We start from the raw sequence: 19300 nt of genomic DNA, 5'->3' as shown, positions 1-19300 counted from the left end.
AGTTTGCATTTGAAGGTAAAGGAATTATTCTTTGCAATAAATACCAAATATTATTTGTAGCAAATATGTCCTATAAAAGGTCTTTATTTTACCATAATAAAAATTTGAAAAATAAAGGCATCATTATAAGAGAAAATATTTTATATGACATCATCCCAAATTGTTCTTTTATGTTTTAGAAATTTTAGAGTCAGATTCGGATTTGTTGTCCTAGCGGTGGCAAAATTCATGATCATTCTTGGGCGGGGGAAGGGGTTTGTTCTTTTTTTCTGAACACTACAGACTTCTCGAAAACGTCTGCTGACTTTGAGAGTTTAAAAACATCAATATAATTGAATTCATCTCCTCTGTAACGCTTTGCAGACAGTTTTTGGAAAGTAATCATTTATTATCCAGAAGCAAATAGAATTCATTTCTATAGTTTCCACACTGAGTGTGGGATTAGTCATGCAGCAAAATACTGAGTCATTTGGCTGGAAAATTTACTCATAGTTGTATGAACTGCCAATGGAAGATGTGAGAGCTGTTCATAAATCAAATTATAAAGCTCTCAGAGTTATAAATCACTGCACAACCTTATTCATTATTGTTCAGATAGTGTGGACTACTTCTACCATTTCTAAGAATGGGCAACTTATACAAAGCAAGTTGAAAGCAGAAGTCACTGCCTTCTAGATCCAAGATAAGAGTTGTCATATTCATTACAAGCATTTCAACATTCTTAAGGGAAAAAAGTAAGATAAGCAAGTGGTTTATAGTTGAAGCCCACCTGGTGGCTCTACGATAAAGAATCTGCCTACCAATGCAGGAGACTCAGGAGATTTTGAGTTCAGTCTTTGGGTTGGGAAGATCCGCTGGAGAAGGAAATGGCAACCCGTGTTCTTGCCTAGGAAATCCCATGGACAGAGAGGCCTGGTGGGCTGCAGTCCATGGAGTCACAAAACAGTTGGACAAGACTGAGCAACTAAACTAAACAAAAAGCAAAGCAAATAGGTTACAAGATGAGTAAATTCTTGATTAGCTAATGTTTATGGATTAAATTCCAGATTTCTTAATAAAATGACAGCAGTATTTATTAACTAAAGGATCTCCATTTCTTACAATAGTTTTTGTAGGACTTTTCCATTAACTGTTTTGTGGTAACAGATTTGTATACTAATGCATCAATGTGCTGGTAGCCTGAAAGGATGTCACCAAGAGAACAGAAGTAGCATGTGTACCCAGGAAAAGAGAATGAGTAACTGAGAACTAGTAAAAGATATGTCAATAACATACAGCTCCAGATGTTATTGAAATTATCCAGGTGTAATGGCATCCCATGGATCTAGGAACAGAAAGAAAAAATTTATCTTAACATGACTTTATGGTTCCAAAATACTTTTTGTAGTAAAATAGGAAAACAAATAGCAAACTCACTAAATTAGGATATAGTAAAATTTATATTTCAAAGACAAAAGCCAAAAATCTAAAGTGTGTTCTTGCTGGTCTTATCTGTGCTGTAGGAGTCTTTAATCTGGGATTCACAAACAGGATTCTAGGGACCTGAAATTATATGTAAAACTGTGGATCTCTTTAGAGGGACATGATCCACAGTTTTCACCAGCTTCTTAAGGAGTTATTACCAAAAAGAGCATCCTCAGAACCATACACAGCCACACAGATATACCAAGGCTTCTGCACCATCAAATCATTCTTTCATCCATCAGCATCACATCACGTCAGGGACCACCCCCGTCCCAGACTGGGAGAAGGGTCTGAAGCATCTTCAGACTAGGATGAACTGAGGAAGCTCTCAGCTGTAATTAAACAAGCTCAGGGATGCTTCCCCAGTGCAGGGAAACAGCTAGGCAGAGACAGTGTGCTCTGAGCTTCCTTGTCCTCCTGCAACTTTAAATGAGTTTGAAGAGGAACTAAAGGGCTCCTTCAGTAACTTTTATTGGGATGTCAGTTTCAACCCTGAGAGGGGAAACCTGTATTAATTAATTAATTAATTAATTAATCCAGGGCCACTCCACAGACAGCTAGGTGTTTGAAGGCAGAAGCCCATTCTGAGCCAGAAACACTGGTCCTGGAATTTAGTCTTCAGCTCAGAGTCTGCAGGGATCTCCATACAATCTTAAAGCTTAACACAGAGGCAGGCGGACTTCCCTGACAGTCCAGTGGTTAAGACTCCCTCTCCACTGTGGAGGGCTGGGGTTCCATCCCTAGTCAGGGAATGTGCCACTCTGTGTGGCCAAAAACTAAAAATAAGAAAAATTTTTAAAAAGAGCGAGGCAAGGACTTAGTATTAGGCTCCCGGAAACTACTCCTAGACATCCTAGTGAATTTAGCAGCCACTCCTCCTGTATCCTGCTTAAGCCACAGCTGTGAGGCTTTTCAATACCCAGTGTTCCCTGGGGGTCTGAGAACTGGGGCCCTGAATCCCGCCAGGATAACCCTGCCCGAAGTGTGGAATGGGCTTTTCAGGTGGCTCGGTAGGTAAAGAATCTGCCTGCAGTGCAGGAAATGCAGGAGACACAGGTTTGAGCCCTGGGTCAGGAAGGTCCCCTGGAGGAGGGCATGGCCACCTGCTCCAGTATTCTTGCCTAGGAAATCCCGTGGACGGAGGATTCCATGGGGCTGCAGAGTTAGACACGCCTGAAGCAGTGAGCCCTCGTGCACGTGGTGTGGAAGACTGCCATCCGTCCCCAGGAGCTCAGCCCCGTCCTCCCACTACTCTGCCTTCCCCTCCCCTTGCCGTGCCTGTGAGCCCCGCTCCCCTGCCCCTCATCTCCCAGGATGCTGGGTCCTGTGACCTGTTCCTGGGATCACACTCCCCCACTTCACGAGGCCCTTTGCTTCATTACGGGACTGCCTCACCCCAGTGGGCAAGTCCACCATCCAGGGGTCCTCGTCTCTGGGTCTGGTGGCTGCATCACCTCCAGGTTCCCTACCGACCCCACAGGCTGTGGAAGGTTTTGGGGTACGACATACACACATTCCACACAGGAGCGGACTTGAGACAATGCCATTTCCAGAGTGTCTCTGGTCCCTCTCTGCACTGCTCTTGGCACAGTTTCATTTGGGGTCCATCTGCAGTGAAGCAGGAATCCACTTTGAGGAGATACTGCGAGCTCACAGTTCGTGCCCCGCCTCCTGGTGGTCTGCCCAGGCGAGCTGACCTGGTCTGGGTCTTGGGGCCCCGGAAGCTGGCTGGTGTGATCGCTGTTCACCTCTTGCCCTCACTCACAGGGCTCAGGACTCTGTGTGCTGGGCTTCCTCATCACGGAATGGAATACTGCTTCAACAGTGTGTGCAAGAATATTAGAGCCAAAAAATTACTGATAGTAGGTGAAGGGGCACCTACTTTTTTGTTACAATTGATTAAGTAAATTATCTGAAGTATGTGACTCAGCAGATTAATTATGTTCAGATCTAAACTTTTAAGACTATTAAAGTACAAAATTAATAGAGACATTGGTAATTGGTATACACTTAATTTCATTAGTATACAACATTAATATAGGATATAGGGTATGTGCTTAGTCGCTCAGTAGTATCTGACTCTTTGTGACCCCATGGAGTGTAGCCCACCAGGGCTGTCCATGGGATTCTGCAGGCAAGAATACTGGAATGGGTTGCCGTGCCCTCCTCCAGGGGATTTTCCCAACCCAGGGATTGAACCCAGGTCTCCCGCATTGCAGGTGGATTCTTTACCAGCTGAGCCACCAGGGAATGGGGCAGATATTTCAAAGAGAAATTAGCTTGTCCTTTATGTTATAATCAATAAGATAGATTAATATTTGAAAGTTGAATCACTCCTGATTTTTAGGCATAGGCATTAATTCCTGCATCAGAATGATTACATTTTATGAATTTTTAAAATTTGTCTAAAAATTATTAAAATTATAGTGATCTCATCTTGCAGTCAACTTTCAAGACAAATAGAATGTTCTACATTAATCAAAAAAAATGTGAAGTGGAAGATGGTTTACATGACTTAACAACTATCCTAATATAGAACGTTTCATTGATTCTTACTCTTCTTTAGGCGTGACTCTGCACTTGTGTTTCTGATAAATTGGGAAAAGCACATAAATATCAGAGTGTAGAGTGAAGGGACAAGTAATAACAGAGGAATAGCCAAGGAAAATAATACTCACAAAGACTGGTATTCCTTAGAAAAGATTTTGGAGGCCCTATAACCATGGGAAAACTTATCCGAGTCCTTCTGAGTTTTGCATATACTCTCTTATGCAGACTTTTAGACGGTCCTACACAGACACACACGGCTATAGGCTTTTTTAAATTGAAGTATAGTGGATTTACAATGTTAATTTCTGCTGTACAGTAAAGTGACTCAGTTATACACATATACTCTTTTTTGTATTTTTTCTATTATGGTTTATCACAGGATATTGAATATACTTCCCTGTGCTATACAGTAGGACCTTATTTATCCATCCTATATGTAATAGTTTAAATCTGCTAATCCCAGACTCCCAATCGTTCCATCCCCCTGCCCCCCTGGCAATCACAAGTTTGTTCTCTATGTGGCTACAGGCTTTCTGTAGACATTAGAGGGGACAGGTGACATTGTGGAGCAGGTGAAGGTTGTCTTCCACTGCTCCCAGCCTCTGACTTCCACACTATTACCGCTCTGCTGTAAACATCTTCTTCCTGAACACATCAGGATAAAAATGAAGTGGTCTCACTGTCTCATTACAGAAGAGTTGGAGACTGGGCCATTTTGCACCCGGCTCTCCCACTAAGTCAGGAGCAGCAGAGAGACTTCAGTGCAGAATATGAGGTTGATGTCTTTCTTTGTTCAAGCTACTATAGAAAAATACGAGACATTGAGTGGCTCATAAACAACAGAAATGTTCCTCTCACAGTTCTGGAGGCTGAGGTCCTGGATCAGGTGCCAGCATGGTCAGGTGCTGGCGAAGCCCCTCTTCCGGCTGCAGACTGCCGATTCCTCACTGTGTCCTCCCCCGGCAGAAGGCTAAGGATCCCCTGGAAGCCTTTCTAACAAGGGAACTAATCCATTCATGAGGCCCCCCACCGCTTCATGACCTCATCACCTCCCCAAAGCTCCACCACCTGATACCATCACCAATGAGGGTGAGGATTTCAACATATGGATTTCGGGAGGCACCCATTCTGACCATAGCAGCTGGGTGTAGGGAAACCAGGAGGAACTTCCTCCAGTATATATATAGTTTAAAAAATAATATGGACGTCTCCTACCCCCATGTCCCACCTTGCCAGAGGCAGAGCTCAGACTGGTAGCCCATTTCACAGAGAGCATTAAACCAGCACTGGATATTTAGAAATATGTTGCCATTATTTTCCTGGCACTTTGGAACTCCCTGAGAGGAGAGTTCTCAGTTTGTATTCTGACTTGAGTACTGAAAGGGACCTCCTATGTCTACACATTCTAAAACTAATATGTATAGAAAACAAAACTTTTGGCAATTTGGAAGAATACTTAAGTTTTATTTTGCTATTTCTTTAAATGTGGTACCTTTTGTTTCTTACAGTTTAAGAGGTGGCTTTTGTATTTTGAATTCCTGAATTAATTGTATTAATGACATATTAAAAGTAAACCTAAATGCATTAATAATTTATATTTTTATTAAATTCATTTGCCTTCATTAGTTACAAAGTTCTCTGTTCTCTCTTATTTCTCAGATATGTTTTGTATAATTTGAAGGTTTCTTGGAATATTCTTTTTCAAACTATTGGTTATAATCCATTAGTGAGTTGTGAAATCAATTTAATATGCTATGATCATCCCTTATTAAAATGAAACAAAATACAGTACATAGAATAAAAACTGAGAGAATGCATCACATGCAGTAAAAATGAGTATATTTCCTGAAATTTTGTTTTAGATGTATGTGTGTGGGTATGTCTGCAGGTGTGTGTTTTCTGGATCAAAATATAGAATGTATTAATATAGATTACATTTAATATATTTAAATATAATAGTATATATTTTATTTATAAATTCTAATATAATATGTGGTCATGTATGGATGTGAGAGTTGGACTGTGAAGAAGGCTGAGCGCCAAAGAATTGATGCTTTTGAACTGTGGTGTTGGAGAAGACTCTTGAGAGTCCCTTGGACTGCAAGGAGATCCAACCAGTCCATTCTGAAGGACATCAGCCCTGGGATTTCTTTGGAAGGAATGATGCTAAAGCTGAAACTGCAGTATTTTGGCCACCTCATGCGAAGAGTTGACTCATTGGAAAAGACTCTGATGCTGGGAGGGATTGGGGGCAAGAGAAGAAGGGGACGACAGAGGATGAGATGGCTGGATGGCATCACTGACTCGATGGACGAGAGTCTCAGGGAACTCCGAGAGTTGGTGATGGACAGGGAGGCCTGGCGTGCTGCGATTCATGGGGTCACAAAGAGTCCGACATGACTGAGCGACTGATCTGATCTGATCTGATAAATATATTTAATATACAGAATATATTTACTGTGAGCTTTGAAAGACTGAAAGTCATTGACATATTATTCATCCAATCCCATGTCTTGGAGAATCTCATGGCTGTGGTCGTATTTAATCTTGCCCACTACAACTACCTGGGAAGTTAATGGTTTCTTTTAGCAAAAAAGTAAAAAATAAAGAAGGGCATATAACTACACGATTTTTTTTTACTAACTAATAATGTTTAATATACAGTCATATTCATAATATCCCTTCTGAATTTGCTAATTGGCTGGTAATATATACATTGACCCACTTGTTTGTGGATATTAGAACAGTGGCCTGAAATCTACTGAAAAGCAGAAATTCTGAAAGAGGTCTGATATGTCTATTCTGGTTGGTCTTAAATGAATTGTCTGTTTGTGAAGAAACTTGAAGATTTGTTCTATAAGGAAATTATGTCAGCAGGAGAAAATTTTAGTACAGTTAAGAATATTAAAAAATTCTATATTTTTGCCAACTGATTTTTTCCAATTTTTTTACTAAACACAAAAAACATAGCATCGTTTTTTACCAAAACACATAGCATCAAATTTACATCTTAATCATTTTTAAGTATATAGTTCAAGGGCATAAAGTACATTCACATTACTGTGCAACCATCACCACCATCCATCTCCAAACTGCTTTTCATTTTGCAAAACTGAGCTCTATATCAATAATTTCCGAGTTCCCCCTCCCCCAACCCTGAGCATATGAGCAACCGCTGTGAATGGGACTCATATCTGTCACCATCACTAAGGAATACTTAACAGGTCTTGGAGTTGGTGCAGGGAAGCCTGGCGTGCTGCGGTTCATGGGGTTGCAAAGAGTCAGACACGATTGAGCGAATTAACTGAACTGAACTGGTTAAATCTGGCAAATCCAGTTTTATCAAATAATAACAATTTGCTGTTGGATCTTCAGTTCAGTTCAGCCGCTCAGTCGTGTCTGGCTCTTTGCGACCCCACGAATTGCAGAACGCCAGGCCTCCCTGTCCATCACCAACTCCCGAAGTTGACCCAAACTCATGTCCATCGAGTTGGTGATGCCATCCAGCCATCTCATCCTCTGTCATCCCCTTCTCTTCCTGCCCCCAATCTCTCCCAGCATCAGAGTCTTTTCCAGTGAGTCAACTCTTCGCATGAGGTGGCCAAAGTATTGGAGTTTCAGCTTTAGCATCATTCCTTCCAAAGAAATCCCAGGGCTGATGTCCTTCAGAATGGACTGGTTGGATCTCCTTGCAGTCCAAGGGACTCTCAAGAGTCTTCTCCAACACCACAGTTCAAAAGCATCAATTCTTCGGCTCTCAGCTTTCTTCACAGTCCAACTCTCACATCCATACCTGACTACTGGAAAAACCATAGCCTTGACTAGACGGACCTCTGTTGGCAAAGTAATGTCTCTGCTTTTCAATATGCCATCTAGGTTGGTCATAACTTTCCTTCCAAGAAGTAAGCGTCTTTTAATTTCATGGCTGCAATCACCATCTGCAGTGATTTTGGAGCCCAAAAAAATAAAGTCTGACACTGTTCCCACTGTTTCCCCATCTATTTCCCATGAAGTGATGGGACCAGATTACAGGCTCTAAATTATGTCTTTCAAGTACCGTTCTAAATATTTTAGTAATAATGTGCAGTGAAGTAAGGCACAGAGAGGAAAAGGTTAAAGCAGTTGTTTTGCTCACCAGGAAAAGAAATGAAGATGAAAGTAAAGGAAGTGTGTGACAGCTAAACTCCTTTTCAGTGTGATAACTGAGCCCCTAGGTCAGGGTTCAGCAAACTGCTGCCCCTCTGCCTGCCTTTTGTTTCTGTAAAGCCTGTAAACTAAGAGCAGTTTTTTACAGTTTCAAGTCATGAAAAAAAAAAGTGAGAATATCGTATCATGATATGTGAGAATTGTATAAAATTGAAGTTTCGGTGTCCATAAACTTTCATTGGAGCACATCCACACTGTTGTGTGTACAGACTGCCCGTGTGCTTTCGTGCTGCAAGGGCACAGCTGAGTAGTTGTGACAGAGGCCACACGGGCAGCCGCGCAGTGCAGTGCCATTGCAATAACTGGACAGTGTTTCAGTGGCATGCACATTGTCATACCACTATATGACACTGCGTTTTATTTTCTTACTATCAGTGCATGGCAGTCATGCCAAAGCTAGAAAGAAAGAGAAATCTGGACTCACGGCTTCTGAAGCAGAGTGGCATGTGGGTTATTTTGCTACCAAATTAGATGGCAAAGCATTGTGTGTATTATACAAGACACTATAGCTGTGCTATAAAAAAAAAAAAACACATTACCAAACTCAGCACTCATCACAGTATTTCCAGCTCACCAGACAGCAAGTCACAACAATTAGAAAATTTATTTATTTTTACTTTGGGCCGTGCCCTGTGGCTTGTGGGATCTTAGTTTCCTGACCAGGGATTGAACCCAGGACCTTGGCAGTAAGAGCCCGAAGTCCTAACCACTGGATTGCCAGGGAATTCTCCTTGAAAATTTAAAGTGAAATATCACAACAGAATTTTTTCACAAAAATGAGGAATGAAAAGGAGTGTGTGACTAGAGGAAGTTTCTGGGTGGTTTGTTTGTTAGCAAGGAAAGCCATTAGTGACAGTTAATGAAGTCATCCCTTTTTGCAGTAGCTAAAGGCATGCGCCCAAAAAAAAAACAAATATACTTAAGACTCAGCTTTTCAGCAGAAAGAGTTACTCAAAGGAATGAGGACATCAGGAGCAATGTAATTAAAATACACAGCAAATGACTGCGTGTTTCTTGGCTCATGATGAATCAACAGATGTTACTGATATTGCTTAGTTGTTCTTATTTATTTGGGGAGTAATTGCTGAGTTTAAAGTGACTGATAAATTAGCCATTATAAATAGTCTTTGTGAAACTACTGTGGGAGAGAATAATTCCTAAGTAGTTGAGAAAACACTGATTCAGTACAACCTGATGTGGAATCTACTAAGATGTGATGCAGTTGATGGTGGTTCAAAATGTGTGTGAAGCCAAAAAAAGATTTGTTGGAAAAATTTATAAAACTTGTGAAAATATAAAGTATTTAAAGCCTACAGTTATTCATTTTATTTTTCATCAGAAGATACTTTGAAGAAAATGTTTGAACCTATTATATAAATATATATTTTTACATAGCTGTATTGAATTATTATTTAAATGCAGTTTACCCATTTGAAGTACACAGTTCAACGTGGAGTTTTATTTTTATTATTATTTGTTTTATTCACAGGGTTTGTGCAACAACCACCACAATCCAGTTTTTAAAAAATACTTTTGGGGCCTCCCTTGTGGTCCATTGGTTAAGACTCTGTGCTTCAAGTGCAGGGCTTATGGGTTCAGTCTCTCGTTGGGGAACTAAGATCCCACATGTCACATGGCTTGGCCAAAAAAAATTTTTTTTAATTTTTAAACATATTTTTGTCTTTTTTAAAAGAAACTCATCAACAGGCATTCCTTTCCCCATCCACCAATCTTTCACCTCTAAGAAACCACTAATGTATTTTTGTTTCTAGAAATTTGACAATTCTTGACATTTCTTAGAAATGTAATCATACAATGTGCGATCTTTTGAGATTGATGTCCTCAACTTAGCATAAGGTTTCCAAGGCTCATGTATGTTGTAGCATGTATCAGAACTTCATTTCTTCTTGTTGCTGAATCATATTTCACAGTAAGAATGTACTTACTTTTATTCGTCTAGTCCGAAGTTGATACACTTCTGGGTTTTTCTACTTTTTAGCTGTTACAGCTAATACCGCTGTGAACATTTGAGTACAAATGTTTGTTTTGAAGTATGGTTTCACTTCTGCTGGATACATACTTAGGAGAGAAACTGATGTGTCATATGGTGATGCAATAGTTAACTTTTGGGAGAACTGCCAGACTGTTTTCCAAAATGCATGCTCTATTTTTACAATCCCACCAGCAAGAGTGGGATTCCAGTTTCTCCACATCTGTACCAAAACTTTTTGTTTTTTGTCTTTTTTGGTTATAGCCATCTCAGTGGATATGAAGAGGAATCTTACTGTAATTTTTATGAGCATTTGTGTAGTGATTAATAACACTGGGTTACTCATTGTTTATCTTCATTGAAGTAATGTCTGTTTAAATCCTTTGTTTAAAAAAGGATTTATTTTTTATTTTAAAATAATAATTTTTATTATCCTTTGTTTAAAAAAAGCTGGGTCATTCATCTTTGTATTATTGTGTTGTAAAAGTTTTTAGATATCCTGTATTCAAGTCCCTTATGAGATCTACTTTCAAATATTTCCTTCCATTGTATAAGTTTTCTTTTTACTTTCTTGATGGTATCATTTGTGAAAATAATGTGTTTGTTCATATCTATGAAATCATTGCCTAACCCAAGATCACAAAATTTATATAAACTCTGATAACACGTCAGCGTTAGCAAGTGAGCATTTGACTTTAATTTTGAAAAGGAAAAGGGAAGGAAAGAAAAAGAAAAGGGAAAACGTTGAACACTAATTAAACAAGATTTTTAAAAATTCCATTCTCCCTAGGTCTATCTTACAAAAAATTGTACTCAATTATTATTAGTTTAGTTTCAAATATGCATAGTACATCATGAGAAATGGCATGCTGGATGAATCGTAAGTTGGAATCAACATTGCCAAGAGAAATATCGACTACTTCAGATATGTAGATGATACCACTCTGATGGCAGAAAGTAAAGAGGAACTAAAGAGTCTCTTCATGAGGGTGAAAGAGGAGAGTGAAAAAGCTGGCTTGAAACTCAACATCAGAAAAATTAAGATCATGGCATCCAGTCCCATAACTTCACAGCAAATAAAAGGAGGAAAAAGTGGAAGCAGTGACAGATTGTAATTTCCTGGGCTTCAAAATCAGTGCAGATGGTGACTGCAGCCATGAAATTAAAAGATGCTTGTTCCTTGGAAGGAAAACTATGACAAACCTAGACAGCGTATTAAAAAGCAGAGATACCACTTTGTCGATGAAGGTTCATAAAGTCAAAGCTATGGTTTTTCCAGTAGTTAGGTATGGATGTGAGAGCCGGACTATAAAAAGTGCTGAGTGCCAAAGAATTAATGCTTTTGAATTGTGGTGCTGGAGAAGACTCGAGAGTTCCTTGCACTGAAGGGAGCTGGAATCAGTCAATCCTAAAGGAACTCAACCCTGAATATTCATTGGAAGGACTGATGCTGAAGTTCCAATACTTTCGCCACCTGATGCAAAGAGCCAACTCATTGGAGAAGACCCTGATGCTGGGAAAGATTGAAGAAAAAGGAGAAGGGGGTGGCAGAGGTTAGACAGCATCACCTCAGTGGACATACATTTGAGCACATTCTGGGAGATAATGGACTACAGAGGAATCTGGTGTGCTACCTTCTTCCTTTGCTGGAGTTGCAAAGAGTCAAATACAACTTAGAATGAACAACAACAACATTTCAAATTCATGAATGAAAAGTTTTGAAGATTTATGTTCTTTCTTACTTACAAGTACCCACATAATATCCTTGATTTTGCCTCTTGGCCTGCAAAGCCTAAAACATATACTATCTGACCCTTCACAGAAAATGTGTGTTGACCTTGCTCCGAGTAACCAGATGAATGAGATTTACTGTAAGTGGAGACTTTGTTGACAGAATGCTCTCTAAATAATTATATATCACCAATTTAAGATTGCTTATGGCAAACACACTTAGGATCTGTGGATTTACAACTCCCTAGAGAAGGTCATCAGAGAAGGCAATGGCACCCCACTCCAGTACTCTTGCCTGGAAAATCCATGGACAGAGAAGCCTGGTAGGCTGCAGTCCATGGGGTCGCTAAGAGTCGGACACAACTGAGCAACTTCACTTTCACTTTTCACTTTCATGCTTTGGAGAAGGAAATGGCAACCCACTCCAGTGTTCTTGCCTGGAGAATCCCAGGGACGGGGGAGCCTGGTGGGCTGCCGTCTATGGGGTGGCACAGAGTTGAACACGACTGAAGCCACTTAGCAGCAGCAGCAGAGAAGATCATGCGAGCTACACAGCTCTGAGGTATAAAGTGGAGGTGTGTCACAAGCTAAACACACCCCCTGTGTGAGCTGACCCCCAACTCTCAGAGGTCTCACCTGTTATTCTAGAAGGAAGAACCTACAAAACCAGCAGGAAGTCTTAAATTTCTCCCCATTCTGCCTGTGCCTTTTTTTTAAATTGGAGTATAATTGCTTTACAATGTTGTGTTAGTTTCTTGCCCGTGCCTTTTGATTGTTTGTGTCTTTGAAATTATTAACAAAACTTGATACTAGGTAAGGTCTCTGATGGTTGTGAGGTGTGATAGTCTAGTCCCATGTGTTAGTTGAAACACTCTTCATGCATTTAAAAACTTAAATTTTCAAAGAGTCAAACCAAGCAGTCTTGGAAAGACCATCCCGGATATAATTTTATGCTTGGAGTAGAGAATAATTAATTTCTCTGAAAATAGGTAAAAGATCCATATTTTCTCAAAGGAGTACTTGGTGTAATTTGGTAAGGAGCATAGTTACCTTCTGGAGAAGGCAATGGCACCCCACTCCAGTACTTTGCCTGGAAAATCCCATGGATGGAGGAGCCTGGTGGGCTGCAGTCCATGGGGTCGCTAAGAGTCGGACACGACTGAGCGACTTCCCTTTCACTTTTCACTTTCATGCATTGGAGAAGGAAATGGCAACCCACTCCAGTGTTCTTGCCTGGAGAATCCCAGGGACGGGGAGCCTGGTGGCCGCCATCTGTGGGATCACACAGAGTCAGACACGACTAAAGTGACTTAGCAGTAGCAGCAGCATAGTTACCTTCTGTTTAACAGTCCCTTTGAGATCAGTCTCTTCTGTAAAGTTTTATCGCAAGCGTACTTAGTCCCTCAGTCATGTATGACTCTTTGCAACCCCATGGACTGTAGCTCATCAGGCTCCTCTGTCCATGGGATTTTCAGGCAAGAATGCTGGAGGGGGTTGCCATTTCCTTCTCCAGCATCTTCCTGACCCAAACTCGTGTCTCCTATGTCTCTTGCATTGCAGACAGATTCTTGACCTGCTGAGCCATCAACTATATAAATTATATATCTTTTCATGAAAACAAACCAACATTTGCAAGTAAAAAGGATGCTCGGATCAAATGTGCTGAATCATCCACAGACAGTAAAAGATAGATTTGATCATTTCCACTCTATTCAACTTAAACACTATCGTCTGCTTTATCACATTTTGAAAAAGTGATTCTCCCTTAAAATTTTTATGAAGTCTATTACCTTTGAAATTTGCCCTCATTCTTTATAGTACTATTCTTAAGTTTATACCAAAGAAGATATTCCATCTCCAAACTTTAGAGGTTTCAGAAAAAAAAAAAGGACCAATTTCTAGGCCATTATTGATCTCCCTTGGAATATTTTGGTCCTGGTGAGATCTGCTATCTTTAATGTCTTTTTCCTAAAGGTATATAACTTCCGTCCTCATTTGCATCATTTTGTAATCTTTCTACTTAGACTCCTCATAACTGACAAGAAAAAACTTGTAAAGATGGGGAAAAAATTATACTATTTAATTTTATAAGTGACAACTTCCTGCATCCCACATATTGGAAACATGACATCCTCGTGATTTTGAATTGAGTGGAAGTGTGTCCTAAATAGGCTCGTGGGAGAAGAACGACAGGAAGTATTGAGTAAACTAGTTCACTTGAGTGGCTAGTGCCTTTACGAAACATACAGTTACAAACATATTATGTATCCCTTTGCTTTTTCTTTTTTATTTCATATATGACCAAACATCTCAAAATATCCCTACTTTTTTAGATTGTATTAACTTTATTCAACAGTCTAGTAAAGATAGAAAAATGTTACAATTTAATACATACCTACATATGCTTTCATTTTTTCTGTTTATTTGTTTTTTATGGAAAGGTATTTTATTTTAAACATAGCAAGCAGTGTGTACTCAATCTCAAACTCAAGCAGTATCAGTCTCAAACTCCCAACCTACCCTCTCTCACTTCCTCCCTGGTAACCACAAGTTCATTCTCTAAGTTTGTGAGTCTGTTTCTGGTTTTTAATAAGTTCATCTGTATATTTTCTTTTTCGATTCTGCATATAATTGATATCATATATTTGTGTTGCTCTATGTTACTTCACTTAGTGTGATAATCTCCAGGTCCATCCATGTTGGTGCAAATGGCATTATTTTGTTCTTTTTTATGGCTGACTAGTAGTCCGTTGTGAAGAAGGCAATGGCACCCCACTCCAGTACTCTTGCCTGGAAAATCCCATGGACAGAGGGGCCTGCTGGGCTGTAGTCCATGGGGTCACTAGGAGTCGGACACAACTGAGCAACTTCACTTTATTTTTTCACTTTGATGCATTGGAAAAGGAAATGGCAACCCACTCCAGTATTCTTGCCTGGAGATCCCAGGGACGGGGGAGCCTGGTGGGCTGCCGTCTATGGGGTCGCACAGAGTCAGACACGACTGAAGCGACTTAGCAGCAGCAGCAGCAGTAGTCTGTTGTATATATGTACCATATCTCCTTTATCCATTCCTTTGTTGATGACATTTAGGTTGCTTCCATGTCTTGGCTACTGTAAACAGTGCTGCAATAAACACAGGGGTGCATGGATCTTTTCAAACCATGTTTTTCTCTCGTTTTTCATTTTAGGGCAAAATATTAACAGCGTATCCCCATCTCATGGGCTTTCCCTCCTCCCACAATTTCACAAAACCTTTGGTAACTAACTAAGAAAATGCAGAAGATCTTTCAAACAGAGGAAACCACTGATTCTCAAGCTCTCAGAAAAGGAAAGAGGAAAAGGACGGAGCCGATGGACTCAGAGAACGTGAACAGTGACCCAGACAAAGCCCAGGTGGGTGTGCTGCTGCTGGGGGTCCACCGCGACTCCACAATTCCTTTCTCAATTTACTGGTGCATTTCCCCCTCTTGTCTCAATTTATTCTTCCCTTTAATTCTTTATTCAACTGAAGGAATAAAATTTCATGTTATCTTTTTATTATTGAACAAGTTGAATTAGAAACATACTCAAAAGACATCTTACATACTTCTATTGAAGTGTGGCCAATTATGCATTGTTCAAACTTTCCTTGATATCCTGGTATATTAAAGATCAGCAAACTATCAAAAATGTTTTTTTCTTCCCAAAACCACTGGAGACATTGGAACACCTCTTCTAAAATTTACCGGCTGCTTTTCTTTTTTGACTGCTGTTTGTAGTCGGGGCCCCTTTCTTGTTTGTATTCATTCATTTATTCCTTTCTGATCTGAATTCCCTACTCACATTCTCCTCCTACACTTTCGACAAACCATCCATGTGTGTATTCTGTGCCTTTTTGTGTGTCTTTGTAATGCATGAAGTGTTTGTGTGCATACTTTTTTAATTTTTCTTAAGGTTTAGAATATATTTTAGCCCCTGGGAATGGTGTCTAGAGGCATGGAGAATGGTCCAGCATGTGGCACATGTCCATCCTAGGCTGCCCTACAGCACAGCCTCTAACAAAGCTAGACTGACTTGAACCCCTGGCAATAGAATTTTTTACCTTTAAACGCAGAAGTTTGGGGAAGTACCAAAATCCACGTGTGGAATGTGCCCAGGCTGACTTTGAGAAGTTGGCTCTGTGAGACCAAAAGATCTTACGAGGTTTCCTGAAATGAAACGTCTCAGCTGGGCATATGGTGGGTCCGTGTCTGCTAAGTGTCTCCGCGACTGGATTACACAGTCTCTCCTTATAGAGGGACAGAAAATCCTTGTAAAAGTGTTGGAGGCACAAGCACAGAGTCATGAACCGAAATTTAAAATGAAGCCTTTTTCACCTGAAGTTAATGAAATACTGTTAATCAACTATACGCCAATATAAAATTTTAGATTTTTAAAATAAAATAAAAAATGAAGCACTTTTGGGTAATTAAAAAATCAAAAGGCTAAAAATTATATAGTGTATATATAGTATATAGTATATATATAATATATAGTATGATCATTGTATATATATATCATATTATATGTGTGTGTATATATATATATATATATACATACACAGTGTGTGTGTGTGTGCCTATAAAACATCTCCCACCCATCCTGTTCCCCACCCCCCAGCCCCCATTATAGGGAACCACATGTTTGGCTTTCTTGCTTATCATCCCAGTAAAATAAAGCAAATTGAATGTAGATATTCTTATCCCCTCTTCAGCACAAAGAGTAACTTACAAATAGGCTGCTTTGTACTTTGCTTTTTTGATTTAGCATATTTTGCAGATCTTTCTATTAGTGCATAAAGAACTTTCTCTTCTGTACATCAGCACCCCCTGGGCGTATGTATCCTTTTTTTACTTATCCAGGCACCTAGCATGGATATGGCTTGTTTCCAGTCTTCTTTCTACAAATCACGCTGTACCGTACAACATTATGGCTCCATCATCTTGCACATCACTTAGTATTATGCTGGTATCATAATATACACCTCAATCTGTTTCTAATTTTTCAATCAGTGCTGCTTTTAACTTCTGTCTATACTGCTATTATACATGATTCATTGTGTCTAACAAAGAACAGCATTCATTATTTCACATGTGCTTTCCTCCAATGATGAAGACATAGATTTCCTCCAGCATCTTAGTACTACAAACAATGACAAAGTAAATGTCCATATACATGTCCTTTTAAGAAACAGCGTGAGAATGTCTCTGTGATAAACACTCGGGAGTGTGAGTAATTGCTTTCGTATGACAATGAAATTACTTTCCAGAAGGTGTGCGTTGGTCCACATGCCCAGCAGCAGCGCCTCAGGGGTTCCGTGTTTGTGCTTCTCTGCCAACACACAACATTTATGTCCTTATTGCATATATTTGGTAACTGAGGGGAGAAAATGTTTCGATTTGCTAGTGCAGGTATGGGGGTCCAGAGGTCCCTCGAGGATAAAACAGTTCACCTGCTCTAGCAGGCCAGTGTTATGGTTTCTTTTGCAATTTGTGTCTCTCAAAAACTTTAACAGCTGATCAAACTCTTTCTATTTGGTTCCCTTGCAAATAACTACTGCCACACATCTTATTTGGTACTAAATAAGCCTGAAAACTCTCCTCTTTTATTACGGCTGCCCAGCCTCTTTTCTCTCCAACTTTTGGCAGTGAGTTAATTCTCGTGTGAAACAAAAGCCTTGAAGGTAACGCTCTGAAGCCGAGGTTTACTTCCGGGATGGATTTCAGTGTCTGGCAGAGAGCACTTAAAGAGAAGCTCTTGAGAAAGCCTTAGGTCACAGGCTTACCTCCTGCAATTTAGATATAGACATCATTTTTTTTTTCAAGCCTTGAAGATTTAACATTATTGGACTCAGTTTAGATCGCTTGCTGCACTCTCAGTGTCAATGGATGAAGAAAGTCTTCCGTTTCTGCAAACCAGCTAGCACTGACAGGAAGTCACTGATGCACACAGACATTCTCTTTCCAGGCCCAATAAGCACATGGTCTGCCTCCCAAGGCATTGCAGGTGACCGTGGATCAACTGTGTCATCACTGAGGCCTAACAAGAGTCAATGACCTTCCAACATGGTATACCTGTGCTCTTTTTGCTCACAGCCTGACCTCTAATTGAAACATATGTCACTTTTTGGGTATCTGGCTTCTAGTTTATAGAATCTACATTAGGATGCATGTTGCAAAAGCTGTAACAAAGACCCAAACATCACAGTGGTGTATAAAGATGGTTTATTTCCCTTTCACATAACAGGAAGCAGAGTCCTGGTTGCTATGGCAGCTCCACAATGTTGAGGATCCCTCTTATCTTCTGTATCTACCTTCCTGAACACATAGCCTTGGCATCTGGGTCAAGGTGGCTGCTTCAGCACCTACCGTCACGTCTCTCTCTTTGCCAGTAGAAAAAGGAGAATTGAGGCAGGATAAAACATGCCTGTTCCTTCTAGGGCCATGACCCAGTGGTGGTACACATGGTTTCTACTCCTGTTGATTGGTGGAAGCTTAGTCACATAGCCACACTGAGATGCCCAGGAGTCTGGAAAATGTAATTCATGCATTGGAGAGGAAATGGCAACCCACTCCAGTGTTCTTGCCTGGAGAATCCCAGGGACAGAGGAGCCTGGTGGGCTGCCCTCTATGGGTCGCACAGAGTCGGACATGACTGAAGCAGCTTAGCAGCAGCAGTAGCTAGATCTATTGTCTATTAACTTTGTCTTCCAATGATGTTTACAAATGGATTCGCTTTAGCTTGATTTTATTTCTCTCTTGTATGAACTTGCTGTAAGAACTAGATCATGTATTCTGCTTTTTTTCCAGTTACTTTTTTCCAATTGCTCTGCATAGAATTATGATCTCAATAGGCATCCTTCAGTTTTTTTTTCGAAAATATTTCACTTCTATTTAACCAAATCTATCATCTTTTAATTTAAAATTTATATATCTACTGTGAATACATTAGCTACTTGCCCACATAGGAAGTAGTCATTTTCATTACCAGTATATATATTATATATGTCACATATGTATATGGAATAAAGAAATATATACACATACATAGATTTGTATATTTGTAAAATAAGGAGTGAGGTTGAATGTACACATTACCAAACATACAAAAATGAAATTGTATTTCCTATAACTGATCCTACCTGGCTTTCAATTCTCCTTCCCTGCTTGACAAGGAAGTGGGGGGATGGGGAATTTGAACTTGTCCATTGACAGTGAATTACAGTTAGAGTGTTCCGGGGTTTAAAAGTCCCTTTGAGATATTGGTATGATTTAAGTCTCAGTGAGACTAGACTCTCACCCTCCTCCGCTTCCTGTTTTTTTCTAAGAAATGGTTCAAGTT

General features: G+C 40.0%; 1 protein-coding gene and 1 pseudogene across 2 annotated transcripts in view; both read left to right on the top strand.

Moving 5' to 3' along the window:
* BEND6 (BEN domain containing 6) overlaps positions 1–19300 on the top strand; it is a 63363-nt gene that overhangs the window by 4945 nt on the left and 39118 nt on the right. For both annotated transcript variants that reach the window (NM_001205554.1, XM_024983426.2), the window contains exon 2: positions 15130–15334. In NM_001205554.1, coding sequence (NP_001192483.1) covers positions 15215–15334 — 120 coding nt within the window. In that variant the 5' untranslated portion in view covers positions 15130–15214. The remainder of the gene's footprint in view (positions 1–15129; positions 15335–19300) is intronic.
* Positions 15349–16465, top strand: LOC107131707 (large ribosomal subunit protein eL34-like; annotated as a pseudogene).

The sequence above is a fragment of the Bos taurus genome, chromosome 23, assembly GCF_002263795.3.
Source record: "Bos taurus isolate L1 Dominette 01449 registration number 42190680 breed Hereford chromosome 23, ARS-UCD2.0, whole genome shotgun sequence".
In the NCBI taxonomy this organism is placed as follows: Eukaryota; Metazoa; Chordata; class Mammalia; order Artiodactyla; family Bovidae; genus Bos; species Bos taurus.
This window is presented reverse-complemented; position numbering and strand designations above follow the sequence as displayed.